General features: G+C 41.7%; 1 protein-coding gene across 5 annotated transcripts in view; it reads right to left on the bottom strand.

The window, feature by feature from the left end:
* Positions 1–17,265, bottom strand: part of LOC129830971 (CUB and sushi domain-containing protein 3-like) — a 759,188-nt gene that overhangs the window by 396,375 nt on the left and 345,548 nt on the right. For all 5 annotated transcript variants that reach the window (XM_055893871.1, XM_055893869.1, XM_055893870.1 and 2 more), the window contains exons 8-9: positions 11,913–12,000; positions 10,059–10,183 (exon numbers count right to left, since the gene is read on the bottom strand). In XM_055893871.1, the coding sequence (XP_055749846.1) occupies positions 10,059–10,183; positions 11,913–12,000 (213 nt within the window). The remainder of the gene's footprint in view (positions 1–10,058; positions 10,184–11,912; positions 12,001–17,265) is intronic.

Below are 17,265 nucleotides of genomic sequence, written 5' to 3'. Positions count from 1 at the left end.
TGTGTGTGTGTGTGTGTGTGTGTGTGTGTGTGTGTGTGTGTGTGTGTGTGTGTGTGTGTGTGTGTGTGTGTGTGTGTGTGTGTGTGTGTGTGTGTGTGTGTGTGTACGTGCATGTGCCTGTATATGTGTGTTTGCTTGTCTCTGTTCCCTCTCTCCCAACAACAGTATCGGAGCTGATTAAAGAAGTGATAAAATAGATGTTATTTTGCCCATCTTAATCTTTTCTTTTTATTGGCCAGTCTGAGATATGGCTTTTAATTTGCAACTCTGCCTAGAAGGCCAGCATCCCGGAGTCGCCGCTTCACTGTTGATGTTGAGACTGGTGTTTTGCGGGTACTATTTAATGAAGCTGCCAGTTGAGGACTTGTGAGGCGTCTGTTTCACAAACTAGAGACTCTAATGTACTTGTCCTCTTGCTCAGTTGTGCACCAGGGCCTCCCACTACTCTTTCTATTCTGGTTAAAGACAGTTTACGCTGTTCTGTGAAGGAGTAGTACACAGCATTGAACGAGATCTTCAGTTTCTTGGCAATTTCTCGCATGGAAAATCCTTCATTTCTCAGAACAAGAATAGACTGACGAGTTTCAGAAGAAAGTTATTTGTTTCACGCCATTTTGAGCCTGTAATCGAACCCACAAATGCTGACGCTCCAGATACTCAACTAGTCTAAAGGCCAGTTTTATTGCTTCTTTAATTAGCACAACAGTTTCCAGCTGCGCTAACATAATTGCAAAAGGGTTTTCTAATGATCAATTAGTCTTTTAAAATTATAAACTTGGATTAGCTAACACACTGTGCCATTGGAACACAGGAGTGATGGTTGCTGATAATGGGCCTCCGTACGCCTATGTAGATATTCCATTAAAAATCAGACGTTTCCAGCTACAATAGTCATTTACAACGTTAACAAAGTCTACACTGTGTTTCTGATCAATTTGATGTTATTTTAGTGGACAAAAAATTAGCTTTTCTTTCAAAAACAAGGACATTTCTAAGTGTCCCCAAACTTTTGAACGGTAGTGTATATATACTGTATATATAATTTATAAGTCCAAAATGGATCTAGGAACTACAGATTGCCCCTTTAATTATATCAAAAGTGTGCGATTTTGAGCATTTGTCCATTTGGATTTGAGAACAGCCATCCATAACAACCACAATCCGGAAGGCGCAAATAGCTAAATGAGAGCGCGGCAGTGTGATTTACATCAATTCATATCCGTATCGCTGTAGACTACACCACTGCTGTCATCCTTACCTCCAAGCGTTTATTCATGTTGGATAATCTTCGGATGCCGAAAGGAGTCACACCATTGGAAGACATAGCTTAGACTGTAGCCTACAAAAGCCTATTCTTGCTCTTGATCAAACACATTTTGTGTGTCATCATAGTGGTCTCTGACTTGTGGTCAGACTCGCTTAGGTGAAACAAACTTAAAATTGCTATTTTTTTCAATGCTGATTTAAATGTCATTGAGAAAACAGAGAAGTGTCAAAAAATAATTTTTGCTGGTAACGTAACAGATTCCAGTTACTGTTTTTTTGTAATCCCTTACATGTAACAGATTACATGTAATCCGTTACTCCCCAACCATGTTCCCAGTCATGTGAAATTATGGCCTAATTCATTTATTTAAATTGACTTTGTAAGTATGTCTGCATGTTTCTTTGTGTCTGCATGTTTGTTTATTGTTTTTGTTTGTATGTATGTGTGTGTGTGTGTGTGTGTGTGTGTGTGTGTGTGTGTGTGTGTGTGTGTGTGTGTGTGTGTGTGTGTGTGTGTGTGTGTGTGTGTGTGTGTGTGTGTGTTTGTGTGTGTGTGTGTGTGTGTGTGTGTGTGTGTGTGTGTGTGTGTGTGTGTGAGAGAGAGAGAGAGAGAGAGAGACAGAGAGAGGTGAATCTGTGTGTGTATGATTTTGTGTGTGTCTCTGTTTAAGCATGTGTCTGTTGATGTGTCCGTGTATGTCTCCACCACGGGGAGTCTTGTCCTCAGTGCTCCTGGAACCCAGTGGTGAAGGCAGCTGGCCTGATAGTAGACAGAGGTCTCACCCAGTGGTAAAGGCAGCTGGCCTGATAGTAGACAGAGATCTCACCCAGTGGTGAAGGCAGCTGGTCTGATAGTAGACAGAGATCTCACCCAGTGGTGAAGGCAGCTGGTCTGATAGTAGACAGAGATCTCACCCAGTGGTAAAGGCAGCTGGCCTGATAGTAGACAGAGATCTCACCCAGTGGTGAAGGCACCTGGCCTGATAGTAGACAGAGATCTCACCCAGTGGTGAAGGCAGCTGGCCTGATAGCCTGCAGGGCCCCGGAGACAGAGACACAGACCTCACACAGTGTCTGGTAACATGGTGCTTACACACCCGATTACACACTAACACCTCACACCCACTCCTGTCTCACTGAACCACAGTAGTGGCCAAGTAATAAAGGCATGAGCCCTTTACCTCCCTCACTCCCTGTGTATTTTGTCTCCATCTTTGACTCTCTATTTGTCTCCCTTTCCATCTCTCTTTCTCTCTCGTTCACTATCTCAATCTGTTTGTCACTTTCTCTCTCTCAATTTATTTCTCTTTTTGACCTCTATCTCTGTCACTGTCACTGTAGTCAACACAACATAAGCAGTATGGCCTAAGAGTGGTATTAAAAAGTCCTCAAAGTCAGTCTCACTAGCTAGTCCCTCCATCCTTCAGTGTGCTTCAGGGTGTCCGTCTCCACATGTACACCGTGACAACAACGTATGGACATAGAAATGGGATTTGTAACCATTGAGATTTGGGGGCGGACAGTGTCAGCTAGGCCTCAGTGAAACAGAATCTGTATTCTATCTAGGTGACGTAGATCTAGGCATGCCTGTGTTCCATGGACTGACAGCTCAATTACTGCTTACTAAATGAAGAGCCTTGGCTCTCCCTGCTGGGTGCATGGCGTAACTTATAGCAAGCACGCCGAGCAGCCAGATAGAAATGATCTATACAATTAAGGGACACGATGGTGAGCAAACAATTCATTACCTTTCTAACCCCCACCTTCACAAACAAGGAACATGATTTCACAAGAGGGACAAGACAGGGCTATACTCTCTGGTTCATCTAACACTGAGGGATAATGGCATCATGTGTGCTGGGAGAGGCAAAATAAAGTCTCTAAAATATGTCCCTTTTTTTTTTCCTTTTTTTTTTGTTAGTCAAATTAACAGTTCAGAGATCCAGATTGCGGACCCTCCTCTTTTTGTTATTGTCTACAGTATTTTAATGGGGAACTTTCACAAACCCAGCTCTCCCAGTCAGGGATGCCAAGCCAGGGAGATAAGCCTACACTTGAAGACATCAAGATAATTAGTTTTTTGCTGTTGATAAAACACCCTGCACATGTTTTACTTGTTTAGCTTGTTTTCTATCCTATTGTTGGTGTTTTATGTCCGCCAACATTCAAGCTGACCTTCGTCTGGGGGAAAACGAGCCAATTCAGCAGAGAGAATAAAGATTAGCTGGTCTGATTGGCGACTCGGAGGAACGGGAGGTACAAAGTAACCTAAAAAACAATGGCCACTGAGAATGATCAATGACATCATTAACCCTGACCCAAGGTACTTTGCCTTTTTCCCTTCCAAACAGGAGTACACTGGTCTCACACACCGACAAACACGAACAGGGAGAGGCACACGCGCACACACACAAGGAGGTAAGCCGGTGCAAGCGCATGTTCACGCAACACACGCACATACACACACGGAAAGTGGCCGCGGAACATTGCCTGCCCATTTCAAGGTGCAATTTGTAATACTGTCCGCAGAAAAACTCATCATACATAATTTACAGCTAGTGGCAGAAGCAGCAGTCTCCCTAACTATACACAGGACAGTTATGGCAGCAGTGTTATTACCATTATGTATATATGTACAGTACCAGTCAAATGTTTGGACACACCTACTCATTCAAGGTTTTCTTTATTTTTACTATTTCCTACGTGGTAGAATAATAGTGAAGACATCAAAACAATGAAATAACACATATGGAATCATGTAGTAACCAAAAAAGTGTTAAACAACTCAAAATATACTTTATATTTGAGATTCTTCAAAGTAGCCACACTTTGTCTTCATGACAACTTTGCACACTCTTGGCATTCTCTCAACCAGCTTCATGAGGTGCATTTCAATTAACAGGTGTGCCTTGATAAAAGTTAATTTGTGGAATTTCTTTCCTTCTTAATGCGTTCGAGCCAATAAGTTGTGTTGTGATGAGGTAGGGGTGGTATACAGAAGATAGCCCTACTTGGTAAAAGACCATATTATGGCAAGAACAGCTCAAATAGCAGCATACCATCCTGCACGCCAGCAGCATACCACCCTGCATCCATCCCACTGCTGGCTTGCTTCTGAAGCTAAGCTAGGTCGGTCCTGGTCAGTCCCTGGATGGGAGACCAGATGCTGCTGGAAGTGGTGTTGGAGGGCTAGTATGAGGCACACTTTCCTCTGGTCTAAAAAAATATCCCAATGCCTCAGGGCAGTAATTGGGGACATTGCCCTGTGTAGGGTGCTGTCTTTCTGCTGGGATGTTAAATGGGTGTCCTGACTCTCTGTAGTCACAAAAGATCCCATGGCACTTATTGTAAGAGTAAGGGTGTTAACCCTGGTGTCCTGGCTAAATTCCCAATCTGGCAATAATACGGTCACCTAATCATCCCCAGTTTACGATTGGTTTATTCATCTCTCCCCTGTAACTATTCCCCAGGTTGTTGCTGTAAGTGAGAATGTGTTCTCAGTCAACTTACCTGGTTAGATAAAAATAAGCAAAGAGAAACGACAGTCCATCATTACTTTACGACATGAAGGTTAGTCAATCAGGAAAATGTCAAGAACTTTTAAAGTTTCTTCAAGTGCAGTCGCAAAAATCATCAAGCGCTATGATGAAACTGGCTCTCATGAGGACCGCCACATGATAGGAAGACCCAGAGTTACCTCTGCTGCAGAGGATAAGTTCATTAGAGTTAACTGTACCTCAGAAATGAATCCCCAAATAAATGCTTCTCAGAGTTCAAGTAACAGACATCTCAACATCAACTGTTCCGAGGAGACTGCATGAATCAGGCCTTCATGGTCGAATTGCTGCAAAGAAACCACTACTAAAGGACAACAATAATAAGAAGAGACTTACTCGGGCCAAGAAACATGAGCAATGGACATTAGACCGGTGGAAAATGTCCTTTGGTCTGATGTGTCCAAATTTGAGATTTTTTGTTCCAACAGCTGTGTCTTTGTGAGACGCAGAGTAGGTGAACGAATGATCTCTGTATGTGCGGTTCCCACCGTGAAGCATGGAGGAAGAGGTGTGATGGTGTGGGGGTGCTTTGCTGGTGACACTGTCTGTGATTTATTTAGAATTCAAGTCACACTTAACCAGCATGGCTACCAAAGCATTCTGCAGCGATATTCCATCCCATCTGGTTTGCGCTTAGTGGTACTGTCATTTGTTTTTCAACGGGACAATGACCCAAAACACACCTCCAGGCTGTGTAAGGGCTATTTGACCAAGAAAGAGAGTGATGGAGTGCTGCATCAGATGACCTGGCCTCCACAATCACCTGACCTCAACCCAATTGAGATGGTTTGGGATGAGTTGGACCGTAGAGTGAAGGAAAAGTAGCCAACAAGTGCTCACCATATGTGGGAACTCCTTTAAGACTGTTGGAAAAGCATTCCAGGTGAAGCTGGTTGAGAGAATGCCAAGAGTGTGCAAAGCTGTCATCAAGGCAAGGGGTGGCTACTTTGAAGAATCTCAAATATAAAATATATTTGTTTAACACTGTTTTGGTTACTACATGATTCTATATGTGTTATTTCACAGATTTGATGTCTTCACTATTATTCTACAATGTAGAAAATAGTAAAATAAAGAAAAATCCTTGAATGAGTAGGTGTGTCCAAACTTTTGAATGGTACTGTATACATCAGTGGAGGCTGCTGAGGGGAGAATGGCTCACGCTTAAGGTGTCACCAACCTCCTGTGGTATATATTGTTCATTTACACATTCAAATGTTGCTTTGCTAGTTTTAAAGAAACAAAAACAGGATGTCCTGACTCTTTTTTGTTTACTTATTTAACCATTATTTAACTAGGCAAGTCAGTTAAGAACAAATTATTATTTACACTGAGGGCCTACCCCGGCCAAACCCTAACCCGGACAACTCTGGGACAATTGTGCACCACCCTATCGGTCTGTAGCGACACCTCTAGCACTGAGATGCAGTGCATTAGACCACTGTGCACATCATCATTTCCATACACAATACAATAAAAGTATGTTTTGTTTTTTGACGTCTATTTATTGGATTGTCCCTGTTAATCGACAGAGTCCAAGTACGACTGAAAAACGACCCTATTCTCTATATAGTGAATGTCTTTTAATAAGACCACTAAGGGCCCTGGTCAAAAGTTGTGCACTAAATAGGGAATCTTTTTTGTCCTCCTAATACAGTCCAACTGGCAGTGGATACAGCCGGGTTATACGTCATGATATCATACACTTCCTGGATGTATTTAGTCATATCAACCCTCTTCCATGCTTCAAAGACACTGCCAATCAGACTAAAGTACTGAAAGAAGTGAGAAGAATGTGTGGGCATATCGGCCTAACCAGCTGTCTGGTTGTCATGTGGCCATATGGCACTAGTGTTCACTGACATACTGTAATGCATTGAGATATGGTGGCGGATAAGTCATTTGTGGGACACAAGGACATTGCAGAGTTGACAATTGACAAGAAACAAGATCAAGAGTGCCTGTGACTTGTTTTTATATACAGTAGTGAACTGTTAAGTGTTGGTTTGATGGGAGGTTTGCAATATCCATCAGACAACTCATGAAAATAAGAAAGACAGCCATATTGAATGTTCAAACTGAAAATTGTTCTGAGATTACAAAGTTTTAGCACATCCTCTCTATCGAACAACCTTCTCTCACTGAATAATAATGATCTCAAATTGAATCAAGAAAGAGCACTACTGTACCCCTGATACTGTGACCACGAAGTATCATCATACCTACGAATCTTCATTTTATGTTGAGAGACTTTCAGAGTTAACTTGGATAATTCATTTAGATGGATTTTGACTCTTGACATACTGTATGAACCCCCCTCTTAGGGAACACAACAGCAGAGTCCAGTATAAAACCGATTAGACTGCTAAATAAGAAAAACAAGATACATACAATCCAACAAAAAAAGTGTTCAATGCTTTAAAGAATCCAAGGTCCAGGCACAGGTGGATTTTAAAGTGTAAATGTGTAGGTGTTTTTACATGCTCTATGTCCATTAAAAATGCTTTACATATAAAAAGCATATAGCGCATTGAAAAACACCTACGGTGTTTTAGCATAGAGCATAAACTGGTGCACATTTAGTTTGGTGTAAAACTACCACATAAACAGTACCGTAATCAACCCTCTACGCCATCAGCTGTTATTAACCATAAAGTAAAAGCTGCTTCTATACAGATCTGCCATCATTGTAAATAAGAATTTGTTCTTAACTCGCTTGCCTAGGTAAACTTGCCTAGTTGGGGCAAGTAACCGAAAGGTTGCAAGTTCAAATCCCCGAGCTGACAAGGTACAAATCTGTTGTTCTGCCCCTGAACAAGGCAGTTAACCTACTGTTCCTAGGCCGTCATTGAAAATAAGAATTTGTTCTTAACTGACTTGCCTAATTAAATAAAGGTCAAATAAAAAAAAACATTAAAATATAATGACATAAATCCCCCCAAAAGAGTGTAAACAACATGAACTAGAGCCAGAAAAGTTTGCGTGACAGCACGAACAGATCTGCTACCAATTATTACTCCTGCAAGCTTAGCTTATTTTTTATTTTAAAGAAACAGATCAATAAACATCCTGTGTCACATCTTAAATCAGAGATGAGCAACGCCAGTCCTCGGGGCACTGATTGGTGTTACTCGTTTGCCCCAGCTCCAGCTAACCTGACTCCAGGAAGCCTAGTGGTTAAGAGCATTGGGTTAGTAACCGAAAGGTCGCTGTTTCGAATCCCTGAGCCAACTAGGGGGAAAATCTGTTGATGTGACCTTCTATGAGGCACTTAACCCTAGTTGCTCTGGATAAGAGTGTCTGCTAGAATGTAATCAACAAATAATGATCTTTAGTTTAAAATACAATTTGTTTAATCCCCTGTGTTTGCTAGGTATGGGGAAAAAGTGTGACACTACTTTGACCCCCTGAAGACTGGAGTTGCCCATCCCTGATCTAAATATCTAACTGATCGGTATATATGAATAGTGTATAGGTGTAACGTTCCTGACCTGTTTTATGTTGTTTTTGTATGTGTATATGGTCAGGGCGTGAGTTTTGGGTGGGCAGTCTATGTTTTCTGTTTCTATGTTGGTTTTGGGTTGCCTGGTATGGCTCTTAATTAGAGGCAGGTGTTTTGCGTTTTCCTCTAATTAAGAGTCATATTTAGGTAGGGTGTTCTCACTGTTTGTTTGTGGGTGATTGTCTTCCGTATCTGTGTTATGTTTTGCACCATACGGGACTGTTTGGTTGTTCGTTCGTTTTTGATGTAGTCTGTTCCTGTCCGTGAGTTTTACGTTTTAGTTAAGTAAGTTCATGTTCAGGTTTTCGTCTACGTCGTTTTGTATTTTGAAAGTATTTTGTTTTCGTGTTGCCGTCGTTTATAATAAAGAGATGGCTTATTTCCCTAATGCTGCATTTTGGTCTACTGATCCTTCTCTCCTCTCCTCGTCCGAGGAAGAGGAGAACGACAGCCCTTACAATAGGAAGTATTTTGGTTGTCTCTTGGTGTTTTGACTAATTATATGTAGTATAATATTGTTGATCAACAGCCAATGGGAATCCTAATAAACTAACTAAACATTACTCTGAAGGGAGTCTCCTGCTAAGAGACTTGCCGATGCAAGGGTGTTATTAGATACACCCCAGAGACATGGGTATCCTGGGGGCATTGATCAGGCCGGTCAGTTCCCAGGGTGGCATCACAGTCACACAAGTGACAGGATTCGGCTTAATTGATATCAGCTGTGTTTAATTGATTAGATAATAATGTCTACACATTTTAGGAAAAACAAACAACAGGTGAATGCTTAATTAATGACGGGAGAGACAGGAAGGGAGTGAGAGCTGGGAAAGGGAGTGAAAGAGAGAGAGAGCGAGAGAGAGAGCGGAGAGGGGGATGGAAGACTTGTCTCCCAATATGATCCAGCAAGACAATAATTATGCCTTGAAGTTGATGTCCATTGTCGCGTCAACTAATTTCAGTACCTAATTACTTATAATTAAACTCTGCCTGAAATACTAGAACAATTTAAAATTGTAAATTGTTAAATAAACAATCCAGCCTGGCTGGATAGCACAACCTGAGGATGGCTCTGATGGATGAATGTAGGGCGTGATAGGCAAGATGCTTTACATGTTACAGACACAGTATCATTTTACTTTGTACTATGCTACGTTTAATGATCTGCAAAGTTGGTCGTCCTAACCACTCTGGAGGCCTCACAGTGGCCTGGGATAGGATTGGTTGGTCAATGTGTGTCTCACCATCAAAATGGACCACGATTGGTTGATGAGTGTGTGTGTGTGTGTCACAAAAAGGGACCAGGCCCACAGGTGGCCCAGCTACCTCTAACAACCTGTCTGCTTGTCACACCGACCCTCCCTTGTGGTAACACTGACTAATCAAACCTCAGCATGTCTCTGATCCGCTGTTGAACATCATGAACATTACACAGAATCCACAATTATATTTCAAATCAATCTCCCAGCAAAACCAAGCCTCCAAAATGTCGCTCAGTTGAAAATGACAAAGTACTCTGACATTTCCATGAGGGCTCCATATCTATATTCTCAATGAATTTTGGGACCCAGGAGCCATACACTGCGTCCTAAATAGTGGCCTATTCCCCATATAGTTTGCTATTTTTGACCAGCCCCCTATGGGCCCTTGTCAAAAGTAGTGCACTAAATAAGGAATAGGGTGCCATTTGGGGCCCAGGAGCATGCAGGCAGTTGCCAGGGGTGCTAACTGACCTTTGCAGACGGGGCGGTGGTCACTCCAGGCAGCGAACACCTCGGCCACCCTCTGACAGGTGATGGTCTTGGAGCCTTGGAGCACGTGGTCCTCATTACAGAGGAACTGGACGGTGGCTCCGATACTGTTGTTGGGAGAGAGGGAACACAGACAGGCAGACACACATATATAGGCACATTTGCACATGCACACACACACGCACGCACACACACACACATGACTGTTATTACATTACATACTGTAGAAACACATGAAGTATAGGCCTATCTGTGCACATTAAACAGTAATTAAAAACAGATTCCCATTAGGACCATGTGATATTGGAATATAGGGCTTTTTAACACAACAAAGCCAAATACTGTAAATGAACTGAAAGTATTGATGTACCGCTAATGTGTGTTATTGAACTACAAACATCTTATACCTCAAAATACATCTGCAAGTAATCTCATCTTTGATTTTCCTACACAGTAAAAAAAAAGCCTGGTTTGAAAGGCCTTCGATTTGTTTGAAGCTCAAACTCGGGGCTCGGTTGAGATAATCTGATATCATTCAGAGGAAATGGTTCCAGAAACTATTCACCCTGTTCAGATGAACACAAACATGATCCAAAGGGGAAAATTGCAACTCACACTCAAGAAATTGTATGATATTCTGAAATGGGCATGTTTCCCACTACACGTTACAGAGAAATAAGCCATAACATAAAAGGTATAAAGTCATTGTTTTCTCGTTGGCATCTCTTAGCTCTCTTCAAATAGAATACCATCTCCACTGCCATCATCACAGTTGAAATCATCAGGGCCCGTATTTATAAAGAGTCTCAGAGTCGGAGTAGGACAGCAGTCTAAGGCACTGCATCTCAGTGCTAGAGGTGTCACTACAGACACTGGTTTGATTCCAGGCTGTATCACAACCGGTTTTTATTGGGAGTCCCATTGGGCAGCGCATTTGCCCAGCATCGTCCAGGTTACGGTTTGGCAGGGGTAGGCTGTCATTGTAAATAAGAATTTGTTCTTTACTGGTTTGCCTAGTTAAATAAAGGTTTAAAAAAAAGAATCTATGATTATGTCCATTCATTATAATCTAAAAGGCTAAACTGATCCTAGATCAGTACTCCTACTAAGACACCTTATGATTACAGGCCCTGAGCTCAATATTGACCTAGGTTTTGCACACATTGAGCTGCTGCTGTCAATATTCCACAGTGAAGTGGTGTGTGTGACATTGAATGAACACTTAAAGATGAGAGGAGAAGTGATTCCTATTCAGGTGGAGCGATACTAGAGGCTAGTGTCATATTCAGGTTGAGCTGTATTACTGGTGTGTGTCACACTCATGACACTGCACTCATAATGACACCAGAGTACCTTCCTTCTACAATCAATGTCCAGTGTCCTTCCACTTTCATTGACAGGCGATATGGCCCTTGGAGAATATTCATGTTAACAGCTGTAGGCTGTTTGTTTTAACTTCATCTGCTTTGTCTATACTGGGCATATACATAACTCATACATAATATAGTATTGTTTCTTTTTGTATTGTTCTTTATAGTTGTGGTGGGAAAAAAACTATGATCAGTATGTTCTCTAACACATTGCAACGTGCAAGCCACATGAGAGGTGCCTAGGGTTGCAAAATTCCTGTAACCTTCCTAAAATTCCCTGGTTTTGCAGCAATCCCGAGTGGAGGAGATTTCCTGCTTATTCCCTTCTGATTCCAGGAATTTTCCACCCAGGATTTCTGGGAAACCTGGGAATTTTGGGAAAGTTCCAGGAATTTTGCAACCCTAGAGGTGCCTTGCCACAGGCTTTGCAAATCCAGTGTCCTGTCTTCACCCCAAAATGACCTACCTAAAGTCAGAGCCCACCCTCTTGCCGTTCTCTGGTTCCCCCGGGTCAGGACAGGAGTTGGATGCCTGCTTGATGCCCCCCTCATTCACTGGACAGGGGAGATAAGAGCAGAGCATTATGATATACACAGGAGAGGGCCAGAGAAAGAGGACAAGGCTCTCATGCTGGCCCTGTGCCTCTGTTCTTACACAATAGCTACCACACCAACACTCAGCACGTACAGGGTGTTAGGTGCACAGCAAGATGGGGGAGGAGATGGGACAGCTACCACACCAACACTCAGCATGTACAGGGTGTTAGGTGCACAGCAAGATGGGGGAGGAGATGGGACAGCTACCACACCAACACGCATCATGTACGGGGTGTTAGGTGCACAGCAAGATGGTGGAGGAGCAACAAGATCTCATAGTTTCCCTTCGGAATTCGACATATTATGGATGAATGTCTATTTTTGATGCATTTATTCTGCATGGTTACTGGGTTAAAACAGAAACAACTCAAATGTTAACAGTTTAGGCATTAATTCTGAGTGGTTCAGTTTGGGGAAGGCTTAAAACGAAATAATAAAAAACTACGCACCATTAACATCCTTTATCATCAACTATTCTCACGGCTTGCTAGAGCATTGTGCAGTGGTCTAAGCAGTAACCTCTTACTCTGAGCATCATCAGTTTGCGCCTAGTTCTGGGAAATCTATCGACATTCTCACAACCTTTTCAAACGTTCGAAAATACATGATTGCGATTCATTTGGATCACTTTCCATCTGAGGCAGAGATTGGCATGTCAGTTTTCATTTTCCCTGTGACTGAGCCTCACTCACACCATGGCCATTAATATTATCCACAAACCATGGTCTGACTGGAGGGAGGAGGGGAAGGAAGGGGAGGGGAGAAGAAGGCTAGTGTCTACACCAAGCTAATTACAGACCAATATTGTGGACCACATCTGACCATGCATCTCAATGTTTTAGAGGTGGTTATGACTGTCAAAAGCCAGCTGCAGCAGCCCATTGTTCACTGTCTCAAAGACCTGTCTTTTCAGGAGAAAATAACACATTTAAATGCTTGTCAGGGACCAGACTTTAGTCCGGAGGGGTAGGAAGTATTTTGTAATACTTTTGAAATTCAGGTAAATATATAAACCACAGTCAAAATGAATTAGTATTTTGTGTGGCTAGCTAGGCACCTCTTTCGAAGAGACATTTGTACTTCCAACACAGTGCTATCTCTGTCAATCAAAAACTATTTCCATTCTATCTCTGTCAATCAAAAACTATGTCCATTCTATCTCTGTCAATCAAAAACGATGTCCATTTACATCTATTCCTTGTTTCCAAAATAGCTCTGTCACGTAAAGACAAGCACACGCAGGTCTTGCCACATTTAGACTTCCTAACAGGAACCCCGTCTTCTATGCTGTTCTTCCAGACGTTCTGTCCTCTCTATCTTCAACTGCACAGATGGTGTCCATTACTATTGATGTGTCATGTGGCACGACATCAACACTCAGCTGAGTGCTGTTTATCAAATCCACCAGTCCTAGCTCCATCTCTTGGTCTTGTTTACCGGCTGCCTAATGGAGGATGCCAGTACATAGGGTCAGATAGCAAATAGCTAGCTTGCATAATGCATAATGCTAGGCTGGCTGGATGGGGAATTAGATGACTGATGATCAGTGGCTGGGTGTACCACACAATGGCTAGCATCACAAATGGTATTCTATTCCTACTTTTGATCGGAACCCTATGGGTCCTGGTCAAAAAGTGTGCACTACAATATGGTTTCATTTGGGATGTACCCAATATCCAGATTCCTAATTCCTATTTAATTTCCGTTGGGTTTAGTTTGAGGAGCTGAAGTTGAAGACAGGAACCAATAGGACAGCAGGCAGAGCGGAGGGAGCACACAAGTATTTAATAGAAGGAAGATCCATGGCACTTTAACGTTTAGGGACTGTAATGAAATTGACTGGAGCTCAGTGTCTTACACAATAATACTTTCTCAACATCTCAGCGGGGGAGGAGTTAGAACATGTGTCTTTGGAAATACAGTCAAGTTTATCTTGAGAAATTGTGAAAAGGATCTTATACACCATGTTATATATATATATATATATATATATATATATATATATATATATATATATATAGCAGGCCATACTGATAGTGGGGAAAGATAGAGAGATTGTGTTAAAGGGAAGTAGGCCAGACTGATAGTGGGGAAAGACAGAGAGATTGTGTTAAAGGGAAGTAGGCCAGACTGATAGTGGGGAAAGATAGAGAGATTGTGTTAAAGGGAAGTTGGCCAGACTGATAGTGGGGAAAGACAGAGAGATTGTGTTAAAGGGAAGTAGGCCAGCTTGATAGTGGGGAAAGATAGAGAGATTGTGTTAAAGGGAAGTAGGCCAGACTGATAGTGGGGAAAGACAGAGAGATTGTGTTAAAGGGAAGTAGGCCAGCTTGATAGTGGGGAAAGATAGAGAGAGATTGTTTTAAAGAGCAGTAGGCCAGACTGATAGTGGGGAAAGACAGAGAGAGATTGTGTTAAAGGGAAGTAGGCCAAACTGATAGTGGGAAAAGACAGAGAGATTGTGTTAAAGGGAAGTAGGCCAGCTTGATAGTGGGGAAAGATAGAGAGAGATTGTTTTAAAGAGCAGTAGGCCATATTCAAACCTATGTACCGACACTGTAGACATGTGTTCCAGGGGCTAACACATTACCGCTAGACAACCCAGGCTACAAAATAAGTTCAGATTTTATAGAGTATATCTCCTTGTGGCCAGCAAAACAACAGACAGCAGATAAGAAAAAATGATTGGTGAAATGTAGGAATATGCAATGAGCCACACAGAACAAGAATGAAAACAATTCAAAGTATTTGATAGAATATGCATCACAGGAAAACAATATTTCTCCCTGCTGAATGAGTGGGTGTGGATTTACTGGCTTTCTGAAGGAGAATATGCTAAGAAACAACATTATGCATTTTTTCATTAGTGTGTAGGCGTATTGGATACTTGTATGTATATGTGAGTTCAAAAGGTATATGTATGTTTGGTGGATAGGGCTGTTAATTAGATCTGTTGTATGTACTGTAGGCCTATTTTCTTTGTTGCTTTGTTGAGATTAGTTTGACCGTTGGATATATCTCTCAGGAGCCATCTGGCATAGTGTAGGCTACATAGTGTGATGCACAGAGAATGGCAAAGGCCTGAACGACTAATCGACTAAGAAACACTGCGGGAATTCTTGAGGATATATGTCTTCATGAACCAGGACATTAAATCATGAGACAAGGGCATAATGTATATGCATTAGCTATAAATGTTCAGAAGGAACACATTTACTTCTTAATGATTAGTGTAAATACTGTTTTACCTTTCTTTGATGACTCTCTGTAAATGACAGCTGCAAACTTTGTACTGGTGTCTAATCGTATATAAAATCTATAATCCTTTATAGAGTAGAGTTAGACCAGACTGGGTCGTTCACTGTTTCTTACTTTAACAGTGCTTTAAGAGAGGCCCCAGTGCCCACTTCAGATATTTACGATGGCCATTCGTGTCGCTTCCGACTTCTGAGTAAATGTTAGATATCTAAAATGGGTCAACATAAAAACAAATCAGCATGAAGCAAACCTGCTGATGTGATAATGGGGAAAACAAACAAAACAGATAGAAAGACTATCATTATTCGAGGACATTTTAGGAACAATAGACACTAAAATAAAAGTTTTTTTTGTATACAGTACCAGTCAAGTTTGGACACACCGACTCATTCCAGTGTGCAAAGCTGTCATCAAGGCAAAGGGTGGCTACTTTGAAGAATCTCAAATATAAAATATACTGTATTTGGATTTGTTTAACACTTTCTTGGTTACTACATGATTCCATAAGTGTTATTTCATAGTTTTGATATCTTCACTATTATTCTACAATGTAGAAAACAGTAAAAGCAAAGAAAAACCCTTGAAATAGTAGGTGTTTCCAAACTGTTGACCGGGACTGTAGAAATGTAGATGGATTCCACAAATACACATAAACAGTGAACACACGCACACGCACACGCACACACACACACACACACACACACACACACACACACACACACACACACACACACACACACACACACACACACACACACACACACACACACACACACACACACACACACAAACAAACCCAGCAAAATGCAGCCTTATTTTGGCTTTTCCGCAGCTACTTTACTTTGCCCTAAAATGTTCTCCTTTCAAAGCGGCAGCAGCAGCATGTCAGTGCGTTTGACAGGTGAGAGGAGGATATATTTACACTGCTGCCTCCCTCTAGGTCAGTAAGCTGCTGGAGAAATCCCAAAATACTCCCTGGAAGTAGCAGTCAGTGTCAAACTAACATAGCAGGCGTAAAAGAATACGCCTGAGCGGAGTCCCCACATCCGTTTTTCAGCGGAAAAGGAAGCTAAGTTGAATTAGATGTATCCCTGAAATCCGGATACATCTGGTTGTTGGTAACTCAGCTAAGGGTGGTGTCAACCAAGAAACAAACCCAAAAAACACTCACTACACATAGAATAACATTGTCTTTTTCCCAAGTCTAAATACAGCTGCCTTTAAAAATAATGATGGTGAGAAATGGTACCCCTTTTGGGATGACTGCGGATTGCTGTGATTGTTGATTGTTGCATTCTGTTGCTTTATTGTCCAAATGAGCAATACATTATCAATGTTCTGTATGTATATTTTATACAGCCATCAGTCATACATAAAATGAGTACTCTGGGATTTGAAAAAAAACAACAAAGCAGTCAGCCCGCCCCCTTTATTTGGAAAATCATTAATTTCAAAGTTCAAATGATGTAACAATCCCAGATTGCCCCTTAGTTTTGTATTTTATTTTGTAGAGTAAAGGAGAGTAGGATCCTCTATCTATGGCTGTCAGTGTTTCTTAATGTTATGTCTATCAATGTTATGTTTCTTGTCATATGAGCGCATCACAACATGGCCTAAAGAAAACAGCGATGATTTAAAAATGCCAGGAGAATAGTTCTAGGGTCTCATGTATGATGGATGAGGCATGGCACAAGACAAAGAGAGGAAAGACAGATTTTCTGTTCAGTTGATTACAGAGGGTCATTCAAGACTCTTCTATCCTCAGTGCATCTCAAATGGCACCCTATTCCCCACATAGTGCACTACCCTTGACCAGAGCGGGCCCTAGGTCAATAGCAGTGTCCTATATAGGGAATAGGGTGCCATTTTGGACACAACCACTCTCTGTATAAGCCTCAGTGCTGGGACGCCAGCTCCCTGTTTTCACCATCCGTCACTTTGGAAAGCAGTTCTAAAACGACAGGC

This window comes from Salvelinus fontinalis, chromosome 32 (genome assembly GCF_029448725.1).
Source record: "Salvelinus fontinalis isolate EN_2023a chromosome 32, ASM2944872v1, whole genome shotgun sequence".
In the NCBI taxonomy this organism is placed as follows: domain Eukaryota; kingdom Metazoa; phylum Chordata; class Actinopteri; order Salmoniformes; family Salmonidae; genus Salvelinus; species Salvelinus fontinalis.
The sequence above is the reverse complement of the archived record's forward strand: the minus strand, read 5'-3'. Positions and strand labels throughout refer to the sequence as shown.